The 17,704-nt window shown below is 43.5% G+C and overlaps 1 protein-coding gene across 9 annotated transcripts in view; it reads left to right on the top strand.

The window, feature by feature from the left end:
• OXR1 (oxidation resistance 1) overlaps positions 1 to 17,704 on the top strand; it is a 467,833-nt gene that overhangs the window by 428,259 nt on the left and 21,870 nt on the right. Inside the window, exon 1 of one of the 9 annotated variants that reach the window (XM_084620227.1) lies at positions 16,354 to 16,490. The exons of 7 other annotated variants lie outside the window; for them this stretch is intronic. In XM_084620227.1, coding sequence (XP_084476353.1) covers positions 16,389 to 16,490 — 102 coding nt within the window. In that variant the 5' untranslated portion in view covers positions 16,354 to 16,388. Of the gene's footprint in view, positions 1 to 16,353; positions 16,491 to 17,704 lie in introns of those variants that run through there. One more of the 9 variants, XM_084620228.1, reaches the window with a different exon arrangement.

The following is a 17,704-nucleotide window of genomic DNA, read 5'->3' as shown; positions in this document are numbered from 1 at the left end:
AGCTAGCCAAACCTCCTCATCCCCAACCACACCAATCAGATCAGGGACATTGCATGGAGACACCAAATGGGGGGAGAAGACATCCTGTCCTTCCACCCCTTCAGTTTCTGGAGGATGGGAAGAGAGGGCCAGTGTCTACCCCACCATCCCTTGGACATACTACATGGCACCAGCGGTCTATCCCACCTCTCTGAGATAAAAGCCTGCTGCTACTGTCAGCTAATGACGGTAGTGCTGTAGCTCAACTGGTAGAAGTCTTGTGCAGTGCTGAGGGTTCAGACCTTTCTGGTGATGCATGATAATTTTGGGGGTGGGTTGTATGTAAAGCATTTGTTTATCTTTTTCTTTTAAAAACCACCCTAATTCTACCCACCTTGTTCATAGGTGTTATGATATAGTCTCCCATTTTATGATCACATACTATTTATCTTCTCCCCTCCCTATCCCACTCTGTGCACATAGGACCTAAGTTCCCTCCTAAGCTGCATAGTCGCACAGCCACAGGGGCCTGGACTGGAGAGGAGAGAGGTAGGGGGCGTGTAGGGCTGCGGCAGGGAGATGCACCTCCTCCCCGGTCCCAGCTCCAGAGCGGCCCACACTACTAACTTCTCATCCCCGGCACCACCCCGGAGTGCCCCCCCCCCAGCTGAAGCCCTCTTTCTCCCCCTCACCACTCACACACACACCAAAATCCTCTGCCCAGCCCTGAGCCCCCTGGTCCCTGGCTCCACCCCAAAGCCCTCACCCCCCTGCACTGCAACCCTCTGCCTCAGTTCTGAGTCCCCTCATGCACCCCAAACCCTCATCTCTGACCCCACCTCACATCACCTCCATATCGGTACACATAACAAAATTCATTCCGCACATGGATGTAAAAAATTAGAGGGAACATTGCTAGGTTCCCTGCCTCATTCATTGTACAGATTGCATGCACAAAGGGACAGAATTAAAGTTGTCCAGGCAGTTGCAATCTGACTTTACAATCAAATAATGTTTTTTAAAACATAGAAATGTAGAGCTGGAAGGAACCTCAAGATGTTATCTAGTCCATTCCCTGCACTGAGGCAGGATTAAGTATACCTAGAAAATTGCTGACAGGCATTTGTCTGACTTGTTTTTAAAAACCTTCAGGGACAGAAATTCCACAACCTCCCTAGATAACCTAATCCACCACTTAACTATCCTTATAGTTACAAAGTTGTTCCTAATATCCAACCTAAATCTCCCTTCTGCAGATTATTCCTTGTTCTACTCTCAGTGGATATGGAGAACAATTGATCACTGTCCTCTTTATAATAACCTCTACATATTTGAAGACGTAGCCTTCTCTTCGCTAAACATTTCCACTTCTGTCAACGTTTCTTCATAGGTTGGGTTTTCTAAATTTCTTGTTTGTGTTGCTCTCCTCCGGATGCTTTCCAATTTCTCCATATCTTTCTTAAAGTGTGTGTCCAAAACTTGATACAGTACTCCAACTGAGACCTCTCCAGTGCCAAGAAAAGTGGAACTTTACCTCTTGTATTTCACATATGATATTCCTGAGACACATCCCAGAGTGACACTTGCCTTTTTTTTTTTTTTTCCAACAGCAGCACACTGACATGTATTCAATTTGTGGTCCATTATAATCCACAGATCCTTTTATTCATTAGTATTGCCTAGCCAGTAACTCCTTAATTATGCATTTAATTTTCCTTCCTAAGTATAGTGCTTTGCACTTATCTTTATTCAATTTCATATTATTGATCTCAGAGTATCTCTCCAATTTGTCAAGTTCTTTTGGAATTCTAACTCTGTGCTCCACAGTCCTTGCAACCCCTCCCAGTTTTGTCATCTGCAGACTTGATAAGCATATTCTCTGCTCCAGCATCCAAGTTATTATTAATACTTTTTAATAATACAGGACTCCATTAGAAACATGCTCCTTGTTTAACAGCAAACCATTCATAACTACTCTGAGTATGGTCTTTCAACCAGATCTGCACCCAGCTTATAGAAAGTAACTTCATCTAAAATATATTTCTCTAGTTTGCTTATGAGAATGCCACATGGAACTGTGTCAAATGCCTTGCGAAAGCCCAGATATGTTCTGTGCATTGCTTTCCTCATATCTACTTTGCCAGTTACCTGGTCAAAGAAGGAAATTAGATTGTTTCAACATGAATTCTTCTTGTAAGAGCCAACATGGATTTGTGTTTTCACCTTACTGTGCTCTACGTTTAAACAAATTGTTTAGTAACCTGTTCCAGTATCTTTCTGGGTCTGAAAGTTAGACTGGTGGGTTTGTAATTGCCCAGATCTTCCTTCTTTGAAGATAAGTACTATGTTAGGAATAAATGGTCAGTTTTCAGAATGGAGAGAGATTAAATAGTGAGTCTCCCAAGATCTATAGTGAGAATAGTACTGTTTTTTAACATGTTCATAAATGATCTAGATAAAGGGTGTGAACAATGAAGTGGGAAAGTTTGCAGATGATACTAAATTAATCAAGATAGTTATGTCCAAAGCTGACCGCAAAGAGTTACAAAGGGATCTCACTAAACTGGGTGACTGGGCAACAAAATGGCAGATGAAATTCAGTGTTGATAAATGTGAAGTAATGCATATTGAAGAACACAATCCCCAATATACATATAAAATGATGGGGAGCAGTTACTACTAAAGAAAGATCTTGGAGTCATCATGTATAGTTCTCTGAAAACATCTGCTTAATGTATAGCAGCAGTCAAAGCTAACAAAATGTTAGGAACCATAGGAAAGGGATAGATATTAAAACAGAAATTATCATCATGCCACTATATAAATCCATTTTATGCCCACACCTTGAATACAGCATGTGGTTCTGGTAGCCTCATCTCAGAAAGAGATATGTTACAACTGGAAAAAGTACAGAGAGAAGCAAAAAAACTGAACAGGGGTATGGAACAACTTCCATATTGGGAGAGAGTAAAAAGACTAGGACTATTCAGCTTTGGAAAAGACAGCTGAGGGGAGATACGATAGAGGTCTATAAAATCATGAATGGTGTGGAGAAAGTGAATAAGGAAGTGTTGTTGTTTACCTCTTCACAGAGCACAAGAACCAAGGGCCATCCAATGAAATTAATAAGCAGCAGGTTTAAAACAAACATAAGGAAGTACTTCTTCACGCAATGCACAGTCACCCTGTCATAAAAATAAAGGGAAGGGTAAACCCCTTTGAAATCCCTCCTGGCCAGGGGAAAGCTCCTCTCACCTGTAAAGGGTTAAGAAGCTAAAGGTAACCTCGCTGGCACCTGACCAAAATGACCAATGAGGAGACAAGATACTTTCAAAAGCTGGGAGGAGGGAGAGAAACAAAGGGTCTGTGTCTGTCTGTAGTCGTCTTGGCCGGGGACAGAACAGGAATGGAGTCTTAGAACTGTTAGTAAGTAATCTAGCTAGGTATGTGTTAGATTATGATTTCTTTAAATGGCTGAGAAAAGAATTGTGCTGAATAGAATAACTATTTCTGTCTGTGTATCTTTTTTGTAACTTAAGGTTTTGCCTAGAGGGGTTCTCTATGTTTTTGAATCTAATTACCCTGTAAGATATATACCATCCTGATTTTACAGGGGGGATTTCTTTATTTCTATTTACTTCTATTTTTTATTAAAAGTCTTCTTGTAAAACACTGAATGCTTTTTCATTGTTCTCAGATCCAAGGGTTTGGGTTTGTGGTCACCTATGCAAATTGGTGAGGCTTTTTATCCAACATTTCCCAGGAAAGGGGGGGTGCAAGTGTTGGGAGGATTGTTCATTGTTCTTAAGATCCAAGGGTCTGGGTCTGTAGTCACCTAGACAAATTGGTGAGGCTTTTTACCAAACCTTGTCCAGGAAGTGGGGTGCAAGGTTTTGGGAAGTATTTTGGGGGGAAGGACGCGTCCAAACAGCTCTTCCCCAGTAACCAGTATTAGTTTGGTGGTGGTAGCGGCCTGTCCAAGGTGTAATATTTTGTACCTTGGGGAAGTTTTGACCTAAGCTGGTAAAGATAAGCTTAGGAGGTTTTTCATGCAGGTCCCCACATCTGTACCCTAGAGTTCAGAGTGGGGGAGGAACCTTGACACACCCTATGGAACTCACTGCCAGGAGATGTAGTTTGGAGACCAAAAGTATAACTGGGTTCAAAAAAGAAGTTAATAGAATCATAGGACTAGAAGGGACCTCGAGAAGTCATCTAGTCCAGACCCCTACGTTCATGGCAGGACTAAGTATTATTTAGACCATTCCTGACAAGTGTTTGTCTAACCCTGCTCTTAAAAATCTCCAATGATGGAGATTCCACAACCTCCCTAGGCAATTTTTTCCAGTGCTTAACCACCCTGACAGTTAGGAAGTTTTTCCTAATGTCCAACCTAAACCTCCCTTGCTGCAATTTAAGCGCATTGCTAATTGTCCTATCCTCAGAGGTTAAGAAGAACAATTCTCCCTCCTGCTTGTAACCATCTTTTATGTACTTGAAAACTGTTATGTCCCCTCTGTTTTCTCTTTTCCAGGCAAAACAAACCCATTTTTTTCAATCTTTCCTCATAGGTCATATTTTCTAGACCAGTGGTTCTCAAACTTTTTTTTTTTCAGACCACTTGAAAATTGCTGAGGGTCTCAGCAGACCACTTAATGATCTTTCCAAATGTTTATACCATTAGATAACTCTTGTAAAGTGCTTTGGATAAAAGTGCTATATAAACAAATCTTAATAAAGTTTTTTTGTTTTACAAATAAAAGCACACAACCCTCGCTCCCCTGCCACGGCAGCCACAGAGCTGAGGCTGGGAAGGAGGGCTGTCTCTCCCCAGCAGCTGCAGCCCTGGAGCTGGGGAAAGTCGCCTCTTTCTCTAGCCGCTGCAGCTGTGCACATCCCAAATGTCCCCACCCCCTCTTCTCACCCCATTTCTCCTTCCCACCTACCTGCTGTCCCCCCCCAGGGCACCACCTCACCTTACATGTGTATCTGCTCCAGGGTCCAGGCACCTAATTAGTGGAGCCACGCCTACATGGCTCCCCTGATTAAGTTGGTGGCCATTCATTCTTTTGTGTGCGGCAGTCCAGGCGTGTACCTTAGAAGGAACAATCCGCAAACCACCTGAATGGAGCTCGCGGACCATAGTTTGTGAACCTCTGTTCTAGACCTTTAATCATTTTTGTTGCTCTTCTCTGAACTTTCTCTAATTTGTCCCCATCTTTCCCAATATGTGGCACCCAGAACTGGACACAATATTCCAGTTGAGGCCTAATCAGCGCGGAATAGAGTGAAAGAATTACTTCTCATGTCTTGCTTACAACACTCCTACTAATACATCCCAGAATGATGTTCGCTTTTTTTGCAACAGTGTTACACTGTTGACTCGTATTTAACTTGTGGTCCACTGTGACTCCCAGATCCCTTTCCACAGTACTCCTTCCTAGGCAGTCATTTCCCATTTTGTATGTGTTCAACTGATTGTTCCTTCTGAAGTGGAATACTTTGCATTTGTCCTTTATTGAATTTCATCCTATTTACTTCAAACCATTTCTCCAGTTTGTCCAGATCATTTTGAATTTTAATCTTATCCTCTAAAGCACTTGCAACCGCTCACAGCTTGGTATTGTCCACAAACTTTATAAGTGTACTCTCTATGCCATTATCTAAATCATTGATGAAGATACTGAACAGAACCATACCCAGAACTGATCCCTTCGGGGCCCCACTTGTTATGCCCTTGCAGCATGACTGTGAACCACTGTTAACTACTCTCTGGGAATGGTTTTCCAACCAGTTTTTCACCCACCTTATAGTAGCTCCATCTAGGTTGCATTTCCCTAGTTTGTCTCGCATGACCTTGTCATAAACAATGTCAAGATATACCACATCTACCACTTCCCCTCCCCTTCCCCCCCCCCCCCCATCCACAAGGCTTGTTACCCTGTTAAAGAAAGCTATCAGGTTGCTTTGATACAATTTGTTCTTGACAAATCCATGCTGAGTGTTCCTAGTCACCTTATTATCTTCTAGATGTTTGCAAATTGATTGCTTAATTATTTGCTCCATTATCTTTCTAGGTACAGAAGTTAAGCTGACTGGTCTGTAATTCCCTGGGTTGTCCTTATTTCCCTTTTTATAGTTTGGCACTATATTTGCCCTTTTCCAGTCTTCTGGATTCTCTCCCATCTTCCATGACTTTTCAAAGATAATTGCTAATGGCTCAGATATCTTTAGTCAACTCCTTGAGTATTCTAGCATGCATTTCATCAGGCCCTGGTGACTTGAAGACCTCTAATTTGTCTAAGTAGTGTTTAACTTTTTCACTGGCATTCACTATGTTCGATGTCTAATCACCACCATCCTTCTTGGTGAAAACTGAAACCAAGATGTCACTAAGCACCTCTGCCATTTCCGCATTTTCTGTTATTCCCTGCCCCCCATCATTGAGTAACTGGCCTACCCTGTCCTTAGTCTTCCTGTTGCTTCTAATGTATCTGTAGAATGTCTCTTGCGTGGTCTCTTGCCATACTTCCTATCTTTCCAACACAGTGGGATTGTTTGCTCTTGTGCCCTTAATAATGTCTCTTTGAAAAACTCCCAACTGTCTTCAATTGTTTTTCCCCTTAGACTTGTTTCCCATGGGATCTTACCTATCAAATCCCTGAGTTTCCTAAAATATGCCTTCTTGAAATCCATTGTCTTTGTTTTGCTGTTCTCCCTCCTGCCATTCCTTAGAATCATGAACTCTATCATTTCATGATCACTTTCACCCAAGCTGCCTTCCACTTCCAAAATCTCAACCAGTTCCTCCCTATTTGTCAAAATCAACTCTAGAACAGCCTCTATGGAGGCTATGTCCATCAATAGCCATTAGCCAATATGGTCAGGGATGCAAGCCTGTGCTATGGGTGTCCTAAAGATCTGACTGCTAAGAAGCTGGGACTGGATGATTGGGTGGATCACTCGCTAAAGTGCCCTGTTCTGTTCATTCCCTCTGAAGCATATAGCACTGTACACTATGGAAAGACAGGCTACTGGGCTAGATGGACCTTTGGTCTGACCTGATACAACGAGTCTTATGTTCTTATGGAGGATGCAGAGAGGATCACATAGTCAAAACAATGGCCCAGTAAAATGATCTTTGCAGTAGCATTATTGATGAATATGAGCAGGGTAAGATTGCATTTGTCAAGGCCAGAGAGAAGAATGTTATAGTAACTAAGATGTGAGATCCTGATTAGTGTGGAATAGTCTTTTAACTGCATGAATAGATCAGAAAGGCAGTATATTTGAGACCTTATGCAGAAAGAATAGGCAAGATTTAGATATAGCCCGGATATGAGGCCCTAGAAGAGGTCCAAGTCGAAGATAACAGCCATGTTGCAGGTCTGAGTGACAAACAGGATCATGGTGATGTGATAGTAATCAAAATGGGGCAAGAGGGGATGGGAAATTAAGAGCTCTGTTTTAGACATGTTGAGCTTGAGCTCAGGGACCAGCACCAACATACCTTCAGATCTTTCTTGTGGTTTTTCCGTCATCTCATTCATTTGTCACTCACTCTTGGCCCCCACTACATCCCTGTTCTGCATTGTAGCATTAGTCTTCCCCCTTCCCTTACAATCCCCCCATCTAAGCACCAAATATCTCCTCTTCATGATTACCCTCACCTCTCTAAAGTTCCCATGAGCTCTACTCATTCCTCTCCTCCTTCCAGCACAAATCTAGGTCCCACATCCACATCCTCCTCTTCCTATAGTGACACTTGCCCTAACCCAGGCTCTCCCTCTAATCCCTGTCCCCTCCTCCTCCCTCACCCATTCCTGCCACCATCTCTGCCCCTCTTATGCCACCATTTCTAATCTCATGCCCATTCCCCTCCATCCCTCTTCCCCTGCTCTCATTATCTGTCTCTAGAATGCCGTCTTCATCCCTAAGATCACAGCACTCCACAACCTCTTCAGATCTTGCTCCTTCCTCCTAACCCTCACACTCCTTCCCACTCACTCTGCTTTTGAACTGCACTGCATGCATCTCTCTTCTCCCCTTCCATATTGCTATCATCCACAAGCTCATCCCCACCAGCCTGATTTCAACGCCTGGCTCTTTGTATTACTGTTCTCACACTCTTCCATGTATCCTTGGTGACTTCAAGCTGGATGGCAGCTTGTGTAGACATACCCGTGCCAGCTGTACTCTAGCTAGCTACTGAAAATAGAAGTGAGGATCTTGTGGGACAGGCTTCAGCACCAGCTGCACAGTCTAATACATACCTGGGTGGTCAGGCAGGATTATCTAGTCCGTACTTAAGCCTGCAGCAAATTTTTAGCAAGCTAGAGTACACCTGGCATGAGTACTTCTATACGAGCTGCCATTCACGTACCTGGCTGCAACATAGATATACTCTTAGTGGAAGGAAGAGCAGGTGGTTGTGTCTAAAGAAAAATTGCTAGTCTTGCCAGACCTTTCAGCTTGGTCTTTGCTAGCTGCTGAATAGGTTTAGATTGTGGTTGACAAGAGGTCAAGGGATACACATTGATGACCACACTTTTCAACCATGAGTTTATTTTTCGAATATAGAGATGGCCTGTGTGTAAGCATTGACAGTGGAGTTCTGTAGTCATATAATCTACACTTCAACCCTAAAGACTTGGCAAAGATCCTTTTAGGAATTAGAGGAATTCTCAAACTTTTTTTGGTGTGGGTTTCCTATTTAATGGTCCAAATGATTCTATTACTTTTTATATTATTATTATTATTATTTATTATTAATTATTGCAATACTAAGGTAATGAATATTCTGTTTAGGCTTTGATCTCCCTTCTCTGGCTAAACTTGGAGATGATGGGATGCGATTAGGTGGTGAACTCAATACTATGTGTATTTCTATGTATTCCAGGTTTTTTTGCATGTCTGAGAGTTTGATTAAAACGACAAATGAAACCATATGAATTCATGAGTCTGTACTACCACCTAAATTAGTTATTCTTTCCCTATTCAACCAAAAGTGCAAATTCCATGACTCTGATATCACCATAGGCTCTCACTGTTGTTTTTTGTTGACTGTTTTGATTTCAGAAGTAGAAAGACCTTTAACATAATCAAGAAAACTGAAAACTCTTTGAACAGTAAAACTGTATACATAATGTGTGTGTATATATAGACGAAACCATTCAGTAACCACTCATATGTGGTCATTTTTGGGGTAGTATGTGTCAATAGTTTCATTAGTAGCTAGTGAATAGCAACGTTGGCGCCCGCGCACGCGCTCGCTCTCTCTCATCTGCAGAGCAACATGCTCTAGATGCAATGATAGGTCCGGTCCATAAGCCATTTGAAAGCCTCCTCTGTGACATCGTGGATATCATCCAATTCATTTTTTAATCCATATATGAGGCACTGTGTTAGATGGTTTGGATATTCTCACCACAGTCACACAAAGGGGAGTCTTTGATTTTCTACTTGTATATCAAGTAACTGCATCTTCTATGGTTTTTTCAGATGCAGTTCAGTGTGGTCCAAAGTCTGTGTGGCAGGTCGAAACCAGGAAGTCTGTGTGGCTTGTTGGGTCAGTAATAAGGTGCTTGTCTGGAACAGTAGATGAGGTTCAGGTACTTTACCACTCCCTGGTTAGAGCCAGAGACATGAGGTGGTCATGTGTGTTCCATAGTGGTTTTCACGATTTCAGGCATTTTGGGGGTATATTATCCATAACCTGTTGGATTGGAAGTTCTGGGTACTCTTCGGCACGTATAAATTCTCATGCTGCGACTATATCTCAACAAATAGCTGGAGGTTCAGTGTTTGCTAATTCAGAAAGCTACAGTAGAGGTGTTGATTTTAAAGTCCCTGTGATGATTCCTAAAGTCTGATTCAGCTGCCTGTCCACAAGTTGCACAGTACTCTGGAATGGAGTACACCAGGGCCAAGGCCGATGTTCATAGGACCAGGGCTGTTGATTCCCAGCTTGTTCCCGCTAACTTATGATGATGTGCATCTTTGCTTTAGAGGCTCATTTTTTGAGGTGGTCATGAAAGTTCAGTATACAGTCAAGAATGATACTGAGATATGTTGGCTTTTCACATAATGCACAATTTCATCACAACAGTGTTTTGTGTGATTCTATTGTCAAGGTGGAAAGTAAATGTTACCGATTTTGCTTGGATTTGGTCTCAGCCTCCACTTTTGGAAGTACTCCTCCATGATCTTAAGGTGAGATGTAAGGGTCGCTACTAGCTCTTCTTTGAGTGATTGCTCATGTAAATTTCAGTTAGGTGTGCATGAATGCACCACATGCATGGCAGCCAGAACGATTTTACCTTAGCAGAACCCATCGGGTCAGTCCAGGAGTCCCCTGGAGTGGTGCCTCCGTGGCGCTGAATATATAGGGCCCTGCCAAGCCGCTGCCACCTCAGTTCCTTCTTACTGCCTGTGATGGTTAGCTGGAATGCTCATTGTATCCCTTGCTTTGAGCCCTTTCTGTCCCTTGGCAGTTTTCATCTGTAAATGGTCAGTAATAGTGATAGTTGTATATAGACTTTCATTTGAGGGTACTCCCTGTTACTGGCATTCTAGGTTTAAATGCTGCACAGCGTGTGACAAGTCTATGCCAAGGAGTGACCCCCACACTCCCTGCTTGAAATGATTGCGGGAAGCCCACCAAAAGGACAGCTGCAAGATCCACAGAACTCACCCCAGAACTCAGAAGGAGAGGGACCTGTGCCTCAAGATCCTTCCTTCTGCTGGAAGCTGCTCTCCATTCCCATTAGGACTTGGGGTCAGCCAAGCCGACGCTGAGCACCTTGACATCGGCGTGGAGTGCTCTGGCACCGTTGTGGGATGAGTCAGCACTGAGGAAGGACTCTGACAGAGTCCCTCCTATGATGGCTCAACCTGCAAGCGGTGTGTGCGGGTGTCCCTTTCGGCAGACACAGCCAGCCCTCTCACTGGTGACAGATGCATCAGCACTGGGGAGGGCGGCGCACCTGGGAGACCTCAGGACTCAGGGCCTCTGGTCCCAAGCGTAGCTTTCACTTCACATTACCGTTGGAGAGCTGAGAGCAGTCCGTCTAGCGTGCCAGACATTCCAAGCCCATTTGGAAGGGAAGTGTGTGTCACTCATGGACAATACAACAGCTATGCTTTATGTAAACAGATGGGGGGGTGTACACCCTTCTCCCTTGTGGCAGGAAGCCCTAAAACTGTGGGACTTCTGCTTAGCTCACTCAATACACCTGGAGGCATCATACCTTCCCAGAGTTCAGACTGCGTGGGCGGGCAGGTCCTTTCAAAGCCACGAGTGGTCCATCCGCCCAGACGTCATGAATACCATTTTTCAAGAGTGGGGGTTTCCCCAGATCTGTTTGCCACGCGACACAACAGTAAATGTGTCTACTTCTGCTCCTACCTGAATCACAGTCTGGGCTCCATCATTTCCGCCCATGCCTCTCGTTCACAAGGTACTGCCCAAGGTTTGAAGAGACAAAGCCTTGGTAATATTGATAGCTCTAGCCTGGCCCCGAGAGACTGGTATACGTCTCTCCTAGAAATGTCGATGGAAAACCCAGTCACCTTACCGCTGCTGCTGGGCCTGATAACTCAGGATCATGGCTGCCTCCAGCATCCGAACCTTGAATCCCTTCCCCTCATGTGTTACCAGATTTCCCTGTTACTTTGGGGTATGCTCATTTATTAGGTTACTCTTCTGGGGTGGGAGGTTCTATCAATGTACTGCTTCTGTCACTTGTGTTTTCATAGGGAGCTCTACTTCTCCCTTCTGCAAGTCCCCTCCCAATGGATCTATCCTGCAGGACCTAGGTTCCTCCAGAACCGGGGAGACACACAGACACACTGGGTCAATCAGCACTTTCAATCTGACCCCTTATATGCCCCTGGGCTCAATAGGCTGGGTCAAGCAGCACGTTCAAGCAGCAGCACTTATATGCCACAGGTACCGCACCGGAATAGAGTAAGCCTGAGCAGGCTGGGTCGAACAGCACTTTCAGGCTGCCACCCTTATATGTCACAGGTTCAGCACATCCCTGTCCCCACTTTCACATTACAATTGTACTGGTAGTAACCCACTTGATGAGCAAACCCCACAGTATTTTTGAGTGCTACAGGGATCTTTAGCTTAGATGAGAGCTTTGCTGCAGAGTAAATGGGGAAGCTAAAAACATAAACAGAGTAAAGTTCAGAGAGAGAAAGGGGGAGGGGAAGCAACCAGTTTAACCAAAAAGTTATTTATTGAATAATAGTGATAACCACACAAGGAGAGCCTGAACAAATAAAAGTTACATTATTAAAGGTTACAAAACTCATATAGAAAACTATACCTGTCTGAGGCAGAAAAGAAAACACAGAGAGAGAGAGAGAGAGAGAGAGAGATCTGGGATCTCATCGATCTACAAAGCTTGAACTGGTCAGGGTTTCCAGATGATAGGGATAGCTCAGGGTCCTGAGTGCTGGAGACAGGCAGCGCCCCTAGCCCGATCAGTCAAGAGAAGATGAAATCCGAGTGGAACTGATGCAGAGTTTGGATCCATGCATCAGAACACTTACTTGAGCGTGGGTAGTTTTTGTTTGTTTTTTTTTTTGTGGAAGGGTGGTTAATTGGTTCAAGGGTGATGACTCAAGGGTTTTCTTTAGGCTAGACAATAGGAGCTGATCGCTCTTGGCTATGGGTGGTGTTCCCTCCAGGGAGCTCACAATGCAATTAGGCAGTTTCAGTATTTTGGATATCAATCAAGGATTCATTACTAGAATTGGTCTGATAACTGCTGAGTGGGGTGTGTGAAGATGTAGGTTCATTAACATTTGGAGCAGAGATCCCCCATGATGCAGTGCTTCCCTGTTTTTCTGGTCCCAGAGTTCTGTGCGGTTCTTGCCTTGGAATCTCTGTTCTCCATTCTGTATGTTAATGGAGATGCCTCCCTGTCCCATCTTTGATGCAGATGAGGCTAGCGGAGTTGCCTTAATCTTGTCACCCTTATCAGGAGGGGTCTAGGGTGTCTCCCACCACACTTCACTGCTCTCTGCAAGTCTTTTCTCTGATCGGTTTTGGCTCAAGCAGAGGCTGGGTGGGGAGGTGTCCTTCATGAGTCAGAAAGGCTGTATACTGCGCCCTGGTTCCACAAGAACACAGAGCTGACTGTTATCACACGGCGTGGAAGCTCCATGGCTGAACCCAATGGAGCTTGCGTGTTCAGGTTCAGTCAGGGAAGTCCTCCTTGGCAGTAAGAAACCCTCCACTAGGGCTACCTACCTGGCCAAATGAAAAAGATTCACAATATCTCCCCTTTCCAACACTCTCGCCCATACCTATGATATTGGACTATCTCCTCCACCTAAAATGGCAGGGGCTTTCTATGTCTTAAGTAAAGATACACTTGGTTGCTATTTCCGCCTTCCATCCAGGTGTGGAGGGCCGGTCGGTCTTTGCCAACCCAATAGTAGGCCATTTTCTTAAAGGTTTCAACAGACTATACCCTATCCTGGCTTGGGATCTGAACCTGGTGCTCTCCAGGCTAATGGGGCCAACTTTTGAACTGCTTTCAATGTGTTCTCTGCTGTACCTGGCTGCATGTTCTCTGTACAGGTCACTAGCTGTATGAAGGTGGGAGATCACCCTGCAGCCTCTCCACCCCCGGGACACTGACTCAGTGGTGAGGCTGCCCTGACATAGCACAAGGCCTGGGCCTGCCCCAGAAACACCCTGACCTTCTGTGCCAGGCGCACCAGGTGTAGGACAGGCAAGCTCAATCAGGCAGGATCCAAGTGTGGAAGGGTTTGGTGTGGGGGGATCCAGGTGTGCAGTGAGAGGATTCTGTGTGGAACAATCTGGGTGCAGGCAGCTTAGTGGGGGGCTCTGCATGCACAGAGGCTCATTGGGTGGAGGGGGTTTCCAGGTGCAGGGGCAGTGGGACTCTGCAGGGGCTTCCAGGTGAAAGTAGTTGGGGCACAACCGAGGGGTCTGGGTGAAGGGTTTTCAGCAGAGGGGTCTGGGTGCTGAGGAAGTGGGGCTTGGTGGGGTGGGGATCTGGGTGCCCTAGTTGGGGGTCAGTGGTGTTGGGGTCTGGATGTGGGGACTCAGGGGTGCGGCTCATCAGGGTAGGGGTTTGAGTGCAGGGAGCTCAGTGTTGGGTTGTCTGGGTGCAAGCATGAGGGTCCAGAGGCAGGAGCTCTGGGTTCAGGGGGGCTCCAGATGCAGTGGTTTGAGATTCAGTGGGGTGAGGTTTGGGTATGGAGGCCTAGGGGGGTCTTGGGTGTATGGGGTGAGAGTTGGTGGGGGTGTCTGGGTATGAGAGGTCTACATGCACGGGGGTTGGGTGGATGGGGGAGCAGGGCCCTGTACAGTGACCACCCTGCCCGCACTGAGGATCAATGGGGGCAGGAAGCAGGGGAGGATACTGAGCTTCCTGCAGCTGGGTGAGGTTTCTGGGAGTGGGTCTGACACATCCCCAGCCACTCCTTACAGGGGAAGAGAAAGTCCCGGCCTCGCCTGCCTCCAGCTCAGCCAGGACTATCAGCTGATCCTGGCTCAGGGTAGAAGCCACTGGCTGAGGTGTCCCCAGCCCTGCGGTGATTTACCTCTCCACCAGCTTCTCTGGGTGCCTGAAATGATATACCTGTGTAGCTAGGCAGAGGTGCATGACTGCTCTTTCAGCTTCCCTGTCAGCCATTTTTTCTGCGGGGAAGCAAAGAATTCTGTGGGGGACATTAATTCTGCACATGCGCAGTGGTGCAAAATTCCTCCAGGAGTAATCAGAGCAGTCTCTTTGCAGACTCGGGAAGATGACATTTCACTAGTCGGCTATCAGTTCACATTACAAAGGTTACCTTTTGGAAGCACAATAGCTAAAAATTTTATAAACTAAATCTTCCATCCTGTAGACTTAAATAGTGTAAGGTCACTCCCTCACTAACTTGTTTATTTATGTTACCATAGCACTTAGAAGCCCTAGTCATGGATCAAGACTCCATTGTGCTAGGCATTGTACAAACACAGAACAAAAAAATGGTCCCAGATCATTAATGAACAGCACAGGTCCCATTACAGGTTTCTGGGGAAACTGACCACTTATTCCTACCCTTTGTTTCCTATTTTTTAACAAGTTATTGATTCAGGAGAGGACCTTCCTTGTTATCCCTTTGAATACTTAGTTTCCTTAAGAGCCTTAGTTGAGGGATCTTGTCAAAGGTTTTCTAAAAATCCAAATACACTCTATCTACTGGATGACCCTGATCTGCATGCTTTTTTACTTCCTCAGCGAATTCTAATAAATTGGTGAGGCATGACTTTGCTTTACAAAATCTTCCTCAACGAATCATCTTTGTCTGATAATTCTGTTCTTTACTGTAGGTTCAACCAATTTGCCTGGTATAGTAATTAGGTTCACTGACCATCCTGTAATTGCCAGGATCACCTCTCAAACCCTTTTTAAAAATTGGTGTTACGCTCACTCCCTTCCAGTCATCTGTTACAGAGGTTTGTTTCAGGGTTAGGTTACTTACTTGCAGTTATTCTGCAGTTTCATATTTGTGTTTGTTCAGAACAGGGTCATTCTCTCAAATACACACACATCAGAAGTGCCAGGATTTAATTCCACATATTTTTATATATGGGATTTAATTCTGGCTCTATTGAAGTCAATGGCAAGAATCCCATTGACTTCAGTATGGCTAGGATTTGACACTTAAATTTTTCATTCAAGATCATACATGGTCCTCCTGTTATGTTTTCTCAAAATCAGTTTAGAATTTGGTATGATCCGTTTTTTCTATGAATAAAATTCAGGTTTGCATTGCTTTAATGTGCTTTACCAAACAGAAAATGTGCATGGCTGAAATGCTTTACTGAAGTTTGATGTAAAAAAAGAGATCTGCTTAACAGGATACTTTCTATACAAGTTCTGGGACCAAGTAATAACTTTAATTATTTCAACACTTGTGTTTGTTACAGGGAATTTATAAAGATACTGCAGTTTAAAATTCAATGCAAAAATTCTGTTAAAGATAATGACGCTGGGAAAAATCCCTGTCCTGTATAGACAAAAATACATTTTGCTGCAGTATAAATTAGTATTTTGAAATGTTCTTATTAGCAGCTTTGATTTCTATTTTAGTTTTTCTCTTAAGAAAACTAAAACAAAATTGTTCTGTCTCTTTAAATTATTTAGCCTTTTCAACAATCACTACACTGCAACCACTCTTGAACATAGGAAATCTTTCCTCCATTGAACTTTCCCCCGCTCAGGATGCACTCCAGTGGTAGATAGCATTTACTGATTAGTCCTTCCCCCTGTCAGTCAAGTGTGTGTATCTAGCAAGTTGTTCTGTCACCATAGTGGGGCTCTGTCTATGCCTGGAATTGATAGCAGGTAGAGAGAATGCTTTGAAACGGTCCTTATATGATTTTTACTTTTACATTTTATTTTGGAAAGGAGATGTCTCGTCTCTGGTATGGCAAGAAGGGAAGAAAACACCAACCAATTAATCATAAATACACTCTGGTAATTTTTAGTGAAGTATTTTTATTTCTGTTATTCCTGGCATTATTGTGATGGTGTGATGCACAGTCTAAGCTACAATTTTTGGAAATTTTAAATTTAGAATTTGTTTACAGGATGCTAAATTTGAGATTGTTTTTGGTCACATTTTGTATATGCTGTCAGACTAAACTGGACTACCGCATTCAATTAATTGCTTATAGCTGAAGCTTTTTAATTATTTGATTAGCATTACATACGGTAAAGTCTGTCTTAGGTTTTGTAAAACATGTATCATTTTGTTATCTAAGAGCTTTCCAATAGCTCCAGTAGCACATTTTGTTTTCTTATTTTATTTTATCAAACTGAATTTGTCTTGTGGATAAATAGTGTTAAATGATTGGTTTTAATAGACATCTTAAAATATCTGAATTTCTGCTTTATTTTATATAGCTTTTCAGACGTTACTATAAAAGGTGCATAAATACTAAGTACAGAGAATTTCTAAATCTCTGTAGACTCCCAACTTAGTTTTAACAATTAAAAATATTAATAGTGAAATTCCTATGCTTTTTCCTCGCTTTATTTAAGAAAATACAGTAAAGAAAATCACTCTTATCTGCTTACAAACCTTTAGAAGGCATAGTGGAACACTGGCGGGGGGAATATTCTCAGTGAGATTTCCAAAAATGGTAATACCTTTGAGAGATTGAGTTCAGTGCTGGAGTTGTGGTGCTGTAGAATTGTTTGCATTATTAGAGTGTTTCATTCCAACTCTGGTTATAACAATCTTCCTGATGGAGAAATACCTGTGACTCATACCACTGTGTTGTTGCTTCTTGTTTTCTGACATATTCTTATAACTTTACCTACCTACTGTTAATTTCTAATCAGGCTGTAAACACAAATGAGTGTGAAATTAGTTTGTACAGTATGACAAGGTCTTGATTTGTAAATGTGTGCTTTCAAAAGTCAGTTTCTTTTTAAATGTGTTTGAAGTTGTACATCTCCATTTTGCAATAGAGGAAAAAAGTAATATGAAAAGCCTAGTTTAGCGTGTGTCAAAAAAGAGTGAACATTATCACAAGAGGATCTGTGGAAGTTCTGGAGAAATGTGAATTCTTATCAAAATACCCGTTATCAATTTTTTTAAAAGGTCAGTTTCTATATTGCTGTAACACGGTCAGAACCCGCCTTTGTGCTTGCTCCCTTTTCTCTGGCCGATAGTGCCTGCAAAC

Source organism: Lepidochelys olivacea (assembly GCF_965140295.1).
Source record: "Lepidochelys olivacea isolate rLepOli2 genome assembly, chromosome: 2".
Lineage (NCBI taxonomy): Eukaryota > Metazoa > Chordata > Testudines > Cheloniidae > Lepidochelys > Lepidochelys olivacea.
Note: the sequence above shows the minus strand (reverse complement) of the source record. Positions and strands in the feature narration are given on the sequence as shown.